General features: G+C 37.7%; 1 protein-coding gene across 1 annotated transcript in view; it reads left to right on the top strand.

Moving 5' to 3' along the window:
* The first annotated feature begins 365 nt into the window (after window positions 1–365).
* The window catches only part of LOC128046805 (platelet glycoprotein 4-like), a 58,770-nt gene continuing 42,543 nt past the window's right edge, over window positions 366–16,592 (top strand). The window contains exon 1 of the mRNA XM_052639015.1: window positions 366–485. Within this exon, the coding sequence (XP_052494975.1) occupies window positions 366–485 (120 nt within the window). The remainder of the gene's footprint in view (window positions 486–16,592) is intronic.

The following is a 16,592-nucleotide window of genomic DNA, read 5'->3' as shown; positions in this document are numbered from 1 at the left end:
AAGATTTCAGTATCTGAATCATTCAAAAGAAGAAAATTTTAAAAAGTAGAACTTTAAAGAAATGCTCTATGTGACAATATTTATTATTTCTATCACTGGTAGGTAGCTCAAATCAAGAAAAGAGTAAGACCTAAAAAGTTTTCTTTAAAAAAATTATTTATTTATAACTGGCAAAACGATCTGTTTCAGTTGTATGTTTTCCTTGTACTTTGATAATCGTACTGATATTTATGCTTCTGTTTTATGATCTCCTTCCAATGATAGAACCGGACCACTTGGAAAACACCTTCATCAGACCCGAGAGTTTGAAAGAAACAGCTGAATCTTAAGAAGCTGAATCTTAGCTTTTCCCCTAAACAAGAAGAATGGGCTGCGATCGAAACCGTGGGCTCATCACTGGTGCTGTCATTGGTGCAGTCCTGGCTGTGTTTGGTGGTATTCTAGTGCCAGTTGGAGACATGCTTATTGAGAAGACAGTTAAAAAGGTACAAGTGGTATCAAGAACATGTCATTGCTTTTAAGTATGCCCAAAGAATGTATTACATGCTTTTTTTGTATACAAATATACCATTTTTATTGAAAGATTCTTGAACTCTATTGTGCTTTGAAATTTTCAAGTTTCACATACATGATTTCATATGATGTCATAATAACCATTTTCCCCCTATTTCTGTATTGTCCCTCTCCTTCCTTCTCCTCACTGGTAACCACTAGTTTGTTTTCTGTATCTGTGAGTCTTTTTTTCTTTTTTGTTCCCTGGCCCCCTAGTAGTTTGCTGTGTTTTTTTTACACTTCACATAAAAGTGACATCATACAGTGTTTGTCTTTTTCTGTCTTATTTCACTTAGGTTAAGGCCCTCCAAGTCCATCTACATTGAAAATGGCTAAATTGCTTTTTTTATAATTGAGAACTATTCCTTTGTGCATATATACCATGTCTTCTTCATCCATTTATCTGTTGGACACTGAAGATGCTTCCATATCTTGGCAGCTGAAAATAATGCAATTATGAATATTAGGGTGCATGTATGTTCTCAAATTAGTGGGTTTTTCATCTATGTATCCAGGAGTGTAATTTCTGAGTCATATGATAGTTCTATTTTCAGTTTTGTAAGACAACTCCACACTTTTTCTACAGTGACTGAACCAATTTACATTATCAGCAATAATGAATTAGGGTTCCCTTTTCTTACCAACATTATGTTATTTGTTCTTTTTTACTGATTTTGCCAGGTGTGAGGTGATATATCATTGTGGTTTTGACTTGTATTTTCTTGATGATTAATAAGGTTGAGCATGTTATGTGATGTTGGCCATCTGTATTTCCTCTCCAAACAATAAATGCTGGAGAGAATGTGGAGAACAGGGAACCCTCTAGCACTGTTGGTGAGAATGTAAATTGATTCAGCTACTATGGCAAACAGTATGGACATTTCTTTAAAAAACTAGGAATAAAACTACCACACGATCCAGCAATCCCACTACTGGGCATATGTCCTGAGAAAACCATAAATAAAATAGACACATGCACCCTAGTGTTCACTGAAGCACTATTTACAATAGCCAGGACATGGAGACAACCTAGATGCTCACTGACAGATGAATAGATAAAGAAGTTGTGATACATATATACGATGAAATATTACTCAGCCATTTGAGTCAGTACTAGTGAGGTGGATGAATCTAGAGCCTGCTACACGGAGTGAAGTAAGTCAGAAAGAGAAAAACAAATATTGTATATTAACACACATATATAGAATCTAGAAAAATGGTACTGATGAACCTATTTGCAGGGCAGGAACAGAAACTCAGACATAGAGACTGGACTTATGGTCACAGCGGTGGGAGGAGAATATGGGACAAACAGAAGAGCACTGAAATATATATATATTACCATATGCAAAACAGATAGTTAATGTGAAGTCGTGGTATAATGCAGGGAGCTCCACCTGGTGCTCTGCGATAAATAGATGGGTGAAAGGTGGGAGGGAGGTTGAAGAGGGAAGAAACATATGTATATCTGTAGCTGATTCATGTTGATATATGGCAGAAACCAACCCAACACTGTAAAGCAGTTATTCTCCAATTAAAAATAAATTTAAAAAAAAAGACACAAGTACACCAAAGTTCAGTTCACTCAGTCGTGTCCGACTCTTTGTAACCCCATGAACCACAGCAAGCCAGGCCTCAGTATCCATCACCAACTCCCAAACTCATGTCCATTGAGTCGGTGAGGCCATCCAACCATCTCATCCTTTGTCATCCCCTTCTCCTCCTGCCCTCAATCTTTCCCAGCATCAGGCTCTTTTTAAATGAGTCAGCTCTTGGAATCAGGTGGCTAAAATATTGAAGCTTCAGCTTCAGTATCAGTCCTTCAAATGAATATTCAGGACTGATATCCTTTAGCATTGACTGGTTGGATCTCCTTGCAGTCCAAGGGACTCTCAACAGTCTTCTCCAACACCACAGTTCAAAAGCATCAATTCTTCGGTGTTCAGCTTTCTCTATAGTCCAACTCTCATATCCATACATGACCACTGGGAAAACAATAGCCTTGACTAGACAGACCTTTGTTGGCAGAGTAACGTCTCTGCTTTTGAATATGCTGTTTAGGTTGGTCATAACCTTCCTTCCAAGGAGTAAGCATCTTTTAATTTCATGGCTGCAATCACCATCTGCAGTGATTTTGGAGCCCCCAAAAATAAACTCAGCCACTGTTTCCCCATCTATTTCCCATGAAGTGATGGGACCGGATGCCATGATCTTCGTTTTCTGAATGTTGAGCTTTAAGCCAACTTTTTCACTCTCCTCTTTCACTTTCATCAAGAGGCTCTTTAGTTCTTCTTCACTTTCTGCCATAAGGGTGATGTCATCTGCATATCTGAGGTGATTGATATTTCTCCTGGGAATCTTGATTCCAGCTTGTGCTTCTTCCAGCCCAGCATTTCTCATGATGTACTCTGCATATAAGTTAAATAAGCAAGGTGACAATATACAACCTTGATATACTCCTTTTCCTATTTGGAACCAGTCTTTTTTACCATGTCCAGTTCTAACTGTTGCTTCCTGACCTGCATACAGATTTCTCAAGAGGCAGGTCAGGTGGTCTGGTATTCCCATCTCTTTCAGAATTTTCCACAGTTTATTGTGATCTATACAGTCAAAGGCTTTGGCATAGTCAATAAGGCAGAAATAGATGTTTTTCTGGAACTCTCTTGCTTTTTCCATGATCAAGCAGATGCTGGCAATTTGATCTCTGGTTCCTCTGCCTTTTCTAAAACCAGCTTGAACATCTGGAAGTTCACGGTTCACATATTGCTGGAGCCTGGCTTGAAGAATTTTGAGCATTACCTTGCTACCGTGTGAGATGAATGCAATTGTGCGGTAGTTTGAACATTCTTTGGCATTGCCTTTCTTTGGGATTGGAAGAAAAACTGACCTTTTCCAGTCCTGTGGCCACTGCTGAGTTTTCCAAATATGCTGTCATATTGAGTGCAGCACTTTCACAGCATCATCTTTCAGGATTTGAAATAGCTCAACTGGAATTCCAACACCTCCACTAGCTTTGTTCATAGTGGTGTTTCCTAAGGCCCACTTGACTTCACATTCCAGGATGTCTGGCACCAATGTTCACTGCAGCACTATTTACAATAGCCAGGACTTGGAAACAACCTAGATGTCCATTGAGAGATTAATGGATAAAGAAATTATAGTACACATATACCATGGAATATTACATAGCCATATAAAGAAGTGAAACTGGGTCATTTGCAGTAATGTGGATGAATCTAGAGTCTGTCATTCAGAGTGAAGTAAGTCAGAAAGAGAAAAAAAATATGAACACACATACACATATGTATATGGAATCTAGACAAATGGTACTGATGAATCTATTTGCAGGGCAGGAATAAAGATGCAGATGTAGAGGAGACTTGTGGATATAGTGGAGGAAGAAGGCAGGACAAGTTGAGAGAGTAGCATTTATATATATGTGTATATATATATATAAAATCATGTATAAAACAGATAGCTAGTGGGAAGCTGCTGTGTAACACAGGGAACTCAGTATGGTGCTCAATGATAATCTAGAGGGGTGGGATGCAGAGGGCAGCAGGAGGGAGAGAACAGATGTATATATAGCTGATTAACACTGTACAGCAAAAACTAATACAACATTCTGAGACAAGTGTCCTCCAATTTTAAAAAACATCCCATGATAAATAATAATGGAAAAGACTATTTAAAAAGAATGTATATTTAGGTATAACTGAATCACTATGCTCTATATGGAGAAGGAAATGGCAACCCACTTCGTATTCTTGCCTGGAGAATCCCATGGACAGAGGAACCTGGCAGGCTGTAGGCCACGGGGTTGCAGAGAGTCAGACATGAATGAGTGACTCATACATACATGCTCTATATAGGAATTAAGAACATTATAAATCAATCATACATCAGTAAAAATAAATAAATTTTTAAAAATATACTAAGTTATTTTGCCTATTTTTAAAATGGATTGTTCTGGTTTTTTTTTTCTATGTTGAGTTGCATGAGATATCTATATATTTTTGACATTAATCTCTTACCCGTGGTCATACCATTTTTAAACAGTTTCTCCCCTTCAGTAAGCTGTCTTCACGTTAACAATCTTTCCTTTGCTGTACCTAAGCTTTTAAGAAAACTGGGTCTCATTTGTTTATGTTCATTTTTATTCCCTTTGCTCTTGGAGACAGAGCTAAAGGGATTTATGTCACGGAGTGTCCTGTCTACCTTTCCTTCTAAAAGTTTCATGGGTATACAGCTTTAAGTTTAGGTCTTTAATCCATTTTGAGCTTATTTTTGTATATGGTATGAAGGAGTGTTCTAATTTCATTGATTTACAATGAGACTATTCAGCTTTCCCAGCACCACTTGGTGAAGAAACAGTCTTCTTTTCCTGGTGATCAGATGCTAAAGAAATTGCCTGCAAAACAGGCAACCCTGCATTGGTCCCGGGGTTAGGCAGATCCCCTGGAGAAAGGAATGGCTACCCACTCCAGTATTCTTGTCTGGGAAATCCCATGGACAGAGGCTCTTAGAGGATTACAGTCCATGGGGTCACAAAGAGTTGGACATGACTGAGTGACAAACACTTTCACTTTCATTGCAAGTTCTTGCCTCATGTGTTGAGGACTGATTGATCACAGATGTGTGGATTTATTTCTGGGTTCTCTATTCTGCTCCTTTCATCCATATGTCTGTTTTGTGACAGTACAATACTATTTTCATTGTTGCAGCTTTGTATGATTCTCTGAACTCAGGAAGCTTGATAATTCCAGCTCCATTTTTTTTTTTTTTCCTCAATACTCTTTTGGCTATTGGGGAACTTCTTGTTTCTATACAGATTTTTGAATTATTTGTTGTACTACTCTGAAAAATGCCATTGCTACTTAGTAGGGATTACACTGAGTCTTTAGTCTGCCTTGGGTAGTATGGTCATTTTAATAATGTTATTTCATCCAATCCAAGAATACAGTATCCTTGTATCTGCTTGTGTGTTCTTTATCTGTCTCACAGTTTTCCAAGTACAGGTCTGTTATCTCCTGAGGTAGATTTATTTCTAGGTATTTTATCTTTTTTGATGCAATGGTAAATAGGACTGTTTCCTTAATTTCCCTTTCTGATAGTTCACTGTTAAGTGTATAGAAATGCAACAGATTTCTGTATATTAATTTTCTATCCTGAATGTTTACTGAATTCATTGATGAACTCTAGTAGTTTTCTAGATGGCATTTTTAAGACTGTCTATGCATAATACATGTCATCTGTAAAAGTAACAGTTTTACTTCTTCCTTTCCAATTTCCTTTTCTTTCCTTTTCTTCTCTGATGGGTGCAGTTAGGACTTCCAAAACTACATTGAACAGAAGTGGAAATAGTATGCATCTTCGTCCTGTTCCTTATCTTAGAGGAAATACTGTCAGCTTCTCTTCATTGAGTATGATGTTAGCTATGATGGATCATGCCTTTATTATGTTGAGGAGGTTACCTCTATGCCTACCTCCTGGAGAATTTTTTATCATAAATGGATGTCAAATTTTATCTAAAAAGTTTCCTGCAACTATTGAGATCATACAGTTTTTATTCTTCATTAGTTAATATGGTATATCACATTGGTTGATTTGAAGATAGTGAAAAATCCTTCCATCACCGGAATAAAGGCCACTTGATCATACAGATGATCCTTTTCATGTATTGTTGCATTCCGTTACCATACTGTTATTTGTTGGGAGTCTTTAATTTGCTGATTCAATTCATTACTGGTAGTTGGTCTTTTCATATTTTTTATTTCTTCTTGGTTTTGTCTCAAGATATTGTACCTTAGAATTTGTCTGTTTCTTAGATTAGGCTGTCCATTTTATTGGCACACAGTTGTTCACAGTAGCCTCAATACCCTTTGTACTTCTATGGTGTCAGTGATAACTTCCACGTTTACATTTCTAATTTTACTGATTTAGATCATTTCTTTTTCTTGATGATCCTGGCTAAAGGATTATCAACTTTATCTTTTCAAATCATTTCTTTTTCTTGATGAGCCTGGCTAAAGGATTATTAACTTTATCTTTTCAAAGAATCAGCTTTTAGTTTCATTGATCTATATTTTTTAAGTTTCTGTTTCTGATGTTTATGATTCCTTCCCTTCTACTTTTTGTTCTTCTTTGTTTCCTTAGGTGTAATTTTAGGTTGAGATTTTTTTTCTTGTTTCCTGAGGTAAACTTGTAAACTTTCCTCTTAAAACTGCCTTTGCTGCAAACCACTGGTTTTGGATGTTTATTTGATTTTTTTTCTTTCAGTTTATTTCAAGTCTCATCACATTGTTGGGAAAGGTGCTTAAAAGTATTTAACTCTTCTTACATTTATCAAGGTTTCTTTTATAACCTAGTATGGAATTTCTCCTGGACAGTGTTCCAGATGCAACTGAAATGAAAGTATATTCTGTTTTCGAGTGGAATGTTCATATATATATATACACATATATGTACACACACATATCAAGTAAGCCCATTTGTTCTAATGTATCATTTAAGGCCAATGTTTTCAGATTGATTTTCTATATGGATGATCTATATGATGTAAGAGGGTTGTTAAAGTCCTCTATTATTATTGTGTTATTGTTGATTTCTCCTTTTATGTCCATTCATATGTGCCTTATATGTTTGTGTGCTCCTATGTTGGGCAAATATATATTTACAAATATTATATCTTCTTGGCTTGATCCCTTGATCATTATGGAGTATCTTTGTCTGTTATAACAGTCTATATTTTTAAACCCATTTTGTCTGATGTAAGTATTGCTATTCTGGCTTTCTTTTGCATTTCATTTGCATGGAATACCCTTTTCATCCCTTGTTTTAGTCTGTGTATCTTTAGATCTGAAGTGAATCTCATATCACAACATGTATATGGGTCTGTTTTTGTATCCATTCAGACATTCGATTTTTTGGTTGAAACATTAAGTCCATATATATTTAATGCAATTATTGATATCTAAGTTATTGTTGCCATTTGTTAATATTATGGATATGTTTTGGTAGGACTTTATTTTCCTCTTTCTTCTTTTGCTCTCTTCTCTTATGATTTGATGCCTATCTTTACTGTTATGGGACTTCCCTGGTGGCTCAGATGGTAAAGCATCTGCCTACAGTGCAGGAGAACTGGGTTCATTCCCTGGGTTGGGAAGATCCCCTGGAGAAGGGCATGGCAACCCACTCCAGTATTCTTCCTGGAAAATCCCACGGACGGAGGAGTCTGGTGGGCTACAGTCCATGGGGTCACAAGGAGTCGGACACGACTGAGTGACTTCACTTTCTGACTTTTTATTGTTATGATTTCTTCCTTTTTCTTTTTTATCTGTATATATGTTTTAGATCTTTGGTTTGTGATTCAGTTCAGTTCAATTCAGTCACTCAGTCATGTCCAACTCTTTGCGACCCCATGAATTGCAGCTCGCCAGGCCTCCCTGTTCATCACCAACTCCCGGAGTTCACTCAGATTCATGTCCATCGAGTCAGTGATGCCATCCAGCCATCTCATCCTCTGTTGTCCCCTTCTCCTCCTGCCCCCAATCCCTCCCAGCATCAGAGTCTTTTCCAATGAGTCAACTCTTCGTATGAGGTGGCCAAAGTACTGGAGTTGCAGCTTTAGCATCATTCCTTCCAAAGAAATCCCAGGGTTGATCTCCTTCAGAATGGATTGGTTGGATCTCCTTGCAGTCCAAGGGACTCTCAAGAGTCTTCTCAAACACCACAGTTCAAAAGCATCAATTCTTCAGCGCTCAGCCTTCTTCACAGTCAAACTCTCACATCCATACATGACTACTGGAAAAACCATAGCCTTGTGGTTATTGTATAGTAGTCTATTTACATATGCATTACTGTCTTAGGTTGTTGATATCATTTTCAAATGCATTTTCAAAATCCTGCATTTGTATTCTCCCCCTCTCACAATGACTTTTTGATATAGTTTACATCTGCTTATTTTCTGTATCTCTTAACTGATTATTAGTAAAGTGAAGTGAAGTTGCTCAGTCGTGTCCAACTCTCTGTGACCCCATGGACTGCAGCCTACCAGTCTCCTCCATCCATGGGATTCTCCAGGCAAGAATACTGGAGAGGGTTGCAATTTCTTTCTCCAGCAGATCTTCCCGACCCAGGGATCAAACCTAGGTCTCCCACACTGCAGGCAGACGCTTTAACCTCTGAGTAATTGCTTTTAATTATGTCCAAAGAATATACTGATATGTTTTTGAATAAGAAACAAGTAACTGTATTTTGTGACAGTACATTTATAAAAGTAGCTGTACTCTGGTTAATACTTAAAAAAATAAAATCACATTTCTTATATGTAACTTAAGCATAATTGTAGTTAATATTAACACATGAATATCTGGAAAACCTGGTAAAAATCTTGTACTTGCCATACTGCTTTTTAAAATTTGTGTAATATATGACTGTCTTATTTCCTTTTGATTAAGCTTTAAACTTGACTTCCAGAAAATACTTTCAGAAATGAAATGTAGAACATATCCCATTATATACTTAACAAAATGTCTATAGTTTTAACTAAAAATAGTGACTTGATATACAGACTTTGTACAACAACATTTTATTTAGAGAAAACAGAGTCAGTTCTTTTTATTTATTTATTTTTAAATTTAAATTTATTTTCATTGGAGGCTGATTACTTTACAATATTGTATTGGTTCTAACACAGAGACTATAACATATTATGGAAAAGTCTTTAGAGTAGAAAAGTCACAATAATCCTCCAGTGCATCATATTTTATATTAAGATTATTTTTCCAATATATAATTGATGATCAATATTTCAATAGTGGTAATCTATTCTTTTATTATTCAAGATAGTATAGACATAGACTCTCGTTAGATGACAAGAAAGGTGTACCTTCAATTTTCTAGCTCTACGTTAGCTGCTAAGTCATGTCTGACTCTTTGCAACCCCATGGACTATAAAGTCCATGAAATTCTCCAGGCCAGAATACTACAGTTGGTTGCCTTTCCCTACTTCAGGGGATCTTCTCAACCCAGGGATCAAACCCAAGTCCTCCGCACTGCAGGCAGATTCTTTACCTGCTGAGTCACCAGGGAAGCCCTCTGATTTTCTTACTGTTTATTTAATATTTAATATTTTCCCTCTAAATTCACAATGCTAATCCTGAGGAAATAGCAGTTTTGAGACATCAGAAATTTGCTTTTGCAAAGAGACTAAGACAGAATAAAATAAATATTTACTTCAAGAAATATCTTTCAATTGGGGAAAATGCATATTTTTTTTAAATAAAGGCGACCTGTGAAATTCTATCATTGAATTCTAAAATATATAATATGGAAACATAAATGTAATTTATTTTTTAATATTAATTAATTTATTTTAACTGGAGGCTACATAAATGTAATTTAGAAAGAGAACTTTCTCAGAGTGATAAACAACTTCAGAAAATAGGTGAGACTTGAGTTTAATTTTGAAGTATAAAACTTTGAACATCCAAAGAGGGCTGCAAATAAAGGGGTCAAAGAACAGGCTAACATAATGGATAAAGTAGTGGAAATGTAACTAAATGTTGTGACAAGGGTAGGAAAAATGTAGAAAATGTGCCAAAAATATAGGTTTAAGAAGAGAGATGATTAAAAAGAGAACAATGTGGGTAAGATTTAGGATGCTTTGAATATCAGAATAGGTGAAACTGAAACCTCAATATTTTGGCAACCTGATGCAAAGAATCGACTCACTGGAAAACACCCTGATGCTGAGAAAGATTGAAGGCAGGAGGAGAAGGGGATGTCAGAGGATGAGATGATTGGAAGGCATCACTGACATGATGGACATAAGTATAGGTAGGCTCCTGGAGTTGGTGATAGACAGGGAAGCCTGGCATGCTGCAGTCCATGGGTTTGCAAAAAGTCGGACATGACTGAGTGACTGAACTGAACTGAATATCAGGATATTTAATGATGGGACAGACAACAGTAGTTGGTGTTTATTTTCCATTAGATATTGGATATAAAAAATCTGCATTTAGAGATTGATATCAAATATACTATACTATATACTAGGTATAGTTGCCTCGAGAGAACACACTGGTCATAGCAAACACCCTTTACCAACAATACAAGAGATGACCCTACACATGGACATCTCAAAATGGTCAATACCAAAATTAGAACGATTATATTCTTTGCAGCCAAAAAGAGAGAAGCTCTATGTAGTCAGCCAAAACAAGACCTGGATCTGATTATGGCTCAGATAATTAGCTCCTTATTGCAAAATTCAGGCTTAAATGGGAGAAAGTAGGGAAAACCACTAGGCCATTCATGTACGACCTAAATCACATGCCTTATGATTACACAGTGGAGTGTGACAAATAAATTCAAGGGATTAGATTTGGTAGACAAGAGTGTCTGAGGAACTATGGATGGAGGCTCACAACATTGTACCGAAGGTGATTACCAAAACCATCCCCAAGAAAAAGAAATGTAACAAGGCAAATGATTGCAAGAGGAAGCCTTAAAATAGCTGAGAAAAGAAGAGAAGTGAAAGGCAAAGGGGAAAGAGAAAGATATACCCATCTGAATGCAGAGCTCCAGAGAACAGAAAGGAGAATAGGAAAGCCATCCTAAAGTGAACAATGCAAAGAAATAAAGGAAAACAATAGAACTGGAAAGACTAGAGATCTCTTCAACAAAAACAGAGATACCAAGGGAACATTTCATCCAAAGATGGGTACAATAAAGGACAGAAATGGCTAGGACTCAACAGAAGTAGAGGAGATTAAGAACAGGTGGCAAGAATACACAGAACTATACAAAAAATACCTTAATGACCCAGATAACCACAGAAGTGTGATCACTCATCTAAAACCAGACATCTTATAGTATGAAGTCAAGTGGACCTTAGGAACTATTACTACCAACAAAACTAATGGAGGTGATAGAATTCTAGCTAAGCTATTTCAAATCCTAAAAGATGATGCTGTTAATGTGCTGCACTTAATATGCCAGCAAATTTGGAAAACTCAACAGTGGCCACAGGATTGGGAAAGGTCAGTTTTCATTCCAATCCCAAAGAAGGGCAATGCCAAAAAATCTTCAAACTACCATACAATTGTGCTCATTTCACATGCTAGCAAGATAATGCTCAAAATCCCTCAAGCCAAGCTTCAACACTACGTGAACCAAGAACTTCCTAATGTACAAGCTGAATTTAGAAAAGGCAGAAGAACCAGAGATCAAATTGCCAGCATCCATTGAATCACAGAAAAAGCAAGAGAATTCGAAAAAAACAAAACAAAAAAACCTTCTACCTCTGCCTTCTCTGACTACGTTAAACATTTTGACTGTGGTTCACAACAAACTGGAAAATTTTTCAAGAGATGGAAATACCAGACCACCTTACCTCCCTCCTGAGAAACTCATACACAGGACAAAAAGCAATAGTTAGAACAAGACATGAAACAATTGACTGGTTCAAAATTGGGAAAGGAGTATGACAAGGCTGTATATCATCACCCTGCTTATTTAACTTCTATGCAGTGTACATCATGCAAAATGCTAGGCTGGATGAATCACAAGCTGGAATCAAGATTGCTGGGAGAAATAACAACCTGAGACAAGCAGATGATACCACTCTAATGGCAGAAAGCAAAGAGAAACTAATGGCAGAAAGGCAGAAGGAGAAGGGAATGACACAGGAGATGGTTTGATAACATTAACAACTCAATGGACATGAGTTTAAGAAAACTCTGGGAGACCTTGAAGGATAGGGAAGCCTGGCATGCTGCAGTTCATGGGGTAGCAAAGAGTTGAACAACAACAAAAGAGCTTCATTAAATAACACTAAGTTAATTTGCATTTAGTGTATTTTGTTTTTCAGTTGCTAACTCATGTCCAACTCTTTGTGACTTCATGGACTGCAGCATGCCACGGCCCTCACAGACATGGTATTTCTACTACTAACAGCTTCATCCAGGGAACAGAATGATTACTCACTCCAGTATTCTTGCCTGGAGAATTCCATTGACAGCAGAGACTGGTGGGCTACTGGCCATGGGGTCACAAAGAGTCAGACATGACTGAAGCGATTTAGCAATCAAGAAATATATATAAATATTCATCTAGTCTTCACAAATACCTATCAGAACATATTATTTTTCCCATTTTACAGTCACAAGAGCTTAAACTGACTTGCACTCTCACCTAGCCAGAAAGAGGATGAGCCAATTTCCAAACATAGGCAATCTGGAAGAGACTAGATACTTTACATAGTCTCAAACAGTATAATTCTGAAATATAAAGTGTTCGAAATTGAGGAGACTAAAAACAAGAAAACCAACAAAAGTTAGGTAGGACATGACCACTTTCAAGGAGAATTTAAGACTCCCTTTTAGAAAGATCTTTGCACAGTATGCACATAACAATGCACTCTGTCTAGAGTGGTGGATATTTTAGAACTAATGGGTGATGAGATGCAATAGGATAAAGGGGCTAAAAGGGGAGACAGACAGAAGAGTAAAAATAGCAGACTGCAACATGGCCAACTGTGTTACTGACAGAAATGTATACCTTAGGAAAAAAATGTTCCAAGGTTTTATAAGTGATCTGAATTAGGCACTCCAGTATTCTTGCCTGGAGAATCCCATGGACAAAGGAGTCTGGAGGACTACAGTCCATGGGGTCGCAAAGAGTCAGATACAACTGAGTGACAAGCACAGGACAAATACTTCCAAAGGTCAGAGCTCAGAGAGATTTAATCTCTACAATAGAGATTACAGATAAAACTAAACAGTAATTTGCTTTAGAGAGAATCTGAATGCAGAGACAAAAAAACAGGCAAATTGGTCAACAGTAGGTGTTATACCTGTGAATTCTGTATAATCCCAGAGCACGAAGTGCCTTATCCCTGCCTTAGGAACTGTTCGGTTCAGTTCAGTCACTCAGTCGTTTTCCGACTCTTTGTGACCCCATGAATTGCAGCACGCCAGGCCTCCCTGTTCATCACCATCTCTCGGAGTTCACTCAGACTCATGTCCATCGAGTCTGTGATGCCATCCAGCCATCTCATCCTGGGTCGTTCCGTTCTCCTCCTGCCCCCAATCCCTCCCAGCATCAGAGTCTTTTCCAATGAGTCAACTATTCTCATGAGGTGGTCAAAGTACTGGGGTTTCAGCTTTAGCATCATTCCTTCCAAAGAAATCCCAGGGTTGATCTCCTTCAGAATGGACTGGTTGGATCTCCTTGCAGTCCAAGGGACTCTCAAGAGTCTTCTCCAACACCACAGTTCAAAAGCATCCATTTTTTGGTGCTCAGCCTTCACAGTCCAACTCTCACATCCATACATAACTACTGGAAAAATCATAGCCTTGACTACATGGACCTTAGTTGGCTAAGTAATGTCTCTGCTTTTGAATATGCTATCTAGGTTGGTCATAACTTTTCTTCCAAGGAGTAAGTGTCTTTTAATTTCATGGCTGCAGTCACCATCTGCAGTGATTCTGGAGCCCAAAAAAATAAAGTCTGACACTATTTCCACTGTTTCCCCATCCATTTCCCATGAAGTGATGGGACCAGATGCCATGATCTTTGTTTTCTGAATGTTGAGCTTTAGGCCAACTTTTTCACTCTCCATTTTCACTTTCATCAAGAGGCTTTTTAGTTCCTCTTCACTTTCTGCCATAAGGGTGGTGTCATCTGCATGTCTGAGGTTATTGATATTTCTCCCGAAAATTTTGATTCCAGCTTGTGCTTCTTCCAGTCCAGCATTTCTCATGATGTACTCTGCACAGAAGTTAAATAAGCAGCATGACAATATACAGCCTTGACGTACTCCTTTTCCTATTTGGAACCAGTCTGTTGGTCCATGTCCAGTTCTAACTGTTGCTTCCTGACCTGCATACAGGTTTCTCAGGAGGCAGGTCAGGTGGTCTGGTATTCCCATCTCTTTCAGAATTTTCCACAGTTTATTGTGATCCACATAGTCAAAGGCTTTGGCATAGTCAATAAGGCAGAAAAAGATGTTTTTCTGGAACTCTCTTGCTTTTTCCATGATCCAGCAGATGTTGGCAATTTGATCTCTGGTTCCTCTGCCTTTTCTAAAACCAGCTTGAACATCAGGGAGTTCACGGTTCACGTATTGCTGAAGCCTGGCTTGGAGAATTTTGAGCATTACTTTACTAGCATGTGAGATGAGTGCAATTGTGCGGTAGTTCGAACATTCTTTGGCATTGCCTTTCTTTGGGATTGGAATGAAAACTGACCTTTTCCAGTCCTGTGGCCACTGCTGAGTTTTCCAAATTTGCTGGCATATTGAGTGCAGCACTTTCACAGCATCACAGCCTTAGGAACACTTAGATTAATTCTGTTATTTTAAAAATACATATAGTTTAGAACTTGTCAACTTTTATTTACTATTGAAGCCACTGCAGATTACTTGCTTCATATAATAAATACCAAATTGAAAAGTTATTACCTATATACAACAGCCATTTTTAAAAATAATTAAAGTGCTTAATTATAAAAGATCAGAAAATAATCTCATGTTGTTATCTAATTTTTAAAGTACAGAGTTGAGACTCTGTTATCTTCTGATTCTAAAAGATGGTACCCTTGAGGAGTTAATTCTTACATAGGTTGATAATGAGTCTGGGGCCCTCAAGGAGGAGAAAAAGACAGGCTTTTTTCTATATTTCTTTGTCTTAGTCACATAAAACTTTATTTTCTTTAAGCCCAGAGCTAATGATTATACAACAAAGCAACTCGTCTTGCTCAGGGTGTATTTTTCCTTAAGTTCTGTACAAATGACTATATAACAACAATGTATCTTGCTCAAAGATGTGTTTCTCCTTCTTAACAAGAACCTTCTGACTAATCCTGTTATCTTATGTGGGAATGGGTCTGGTTCAGTTCAGTTCAGGAGTTCAATCCTGTCGACTCTTTGCAACCTATGGACTGCAGCAAGCCAGGCTTCCCTGTACCTTCCCTGTCCGCTCCTGGAGCTTGCTCAAGCTCATGTCCATCAAGTCGATGATGCCATCCAACCATCTCATCCTGTGTCTTCTCCTATTTCTCCTGCCTTTAATCTTTCCCATTACGGTCTTTTCCAATGAGTCAGTTCTTTGCATCAGGTGACCAAAGTACTGGAGCTTCACCTTCAGCATTAGTATTTCCAGTGAGTATACAGGACAGACTTCCTTTAGGACTGACTGCTTTGATCTTGCTCTCCAAGGGACTCTCAAGAGTCTTCTCCAACACCACAGTTCAAAAGCATCAATTCTTTTGTGCTCAGCTTTCTTTATAGTCCAACTCTCACATCCATATTGATTACTGGAAAAATCATAGCTTTGATTATATGGACTTTTGTCAGCAAAGTAATGTCTCTGCTTTTTAATATGCTGTCTAGGTTGATCATAGCTTTTCTTCCAAGGAACAAGCATCTTTAAATTTCATAGCTGCAGTCACCATCTGCAGTGATTTTGGAGTCCAAAAAAATAAAGTCTGTCACTGTTTCCATTGTTTCCCCATCTATTTACCACAAAGTGATGGAACCAGATGCCATGATCGCTGTTTTTTGGGTGATGAGGTATTTTGTTTTCAAAGTTCAAATTTTTTTTTTTTACTTTACAATATTGTATTGGTTTTAGTTTTAAGCCAGCATTTTTGCTCTCCTCTTTCACTTTAATCAAGAGGCTCTTTAGTTCCTCCTCACTTTCTTCCATAAGGGTGGTATCATCTGCCTATCTGAGGTTATTGATATTTCTCCTGGCAATCTTGATTCCAGCTTGTGCTTCATCCAGCTCAGCATTTCTCATAATGTACTCCGTATACAAGTTAAATAAGCACAGTGTCAATATACAGCCTTGACGTACTCCTTTTCCAATTTGGAACCAGTCTGTTCTTCCGTGACCAGTTCTGTTGCTTCTTGACCTGCATACAGATTTCTTAGGAAGCAGGTAAGGTGGTCTGGTATTCTGATCCCTGGAAGAATTTTCCACATTGATGTGATCCACACAGTCAAAGGCTTTGGTGTAGTCAATAAAGCAGAA

The sequence above is a fragment of the Budorcas taxicolor genome, chromosome 4 (assembly GCF_023091745.1).
Source record: "Budorcas taxicolor isolate Tak-1 chromosome 4, Takin1.1, whole genome shotgun sequence".
Classification (NCBI taxonomy): Eukaryota; Metazoa; Chordata; class Mammalia; order Artiodactyla; family Bovidae; genus Budorcas; species Budorcas taxicolor.
This window is presented reverse-complemented; position numbering and strand designations above follow the sequence as displayed.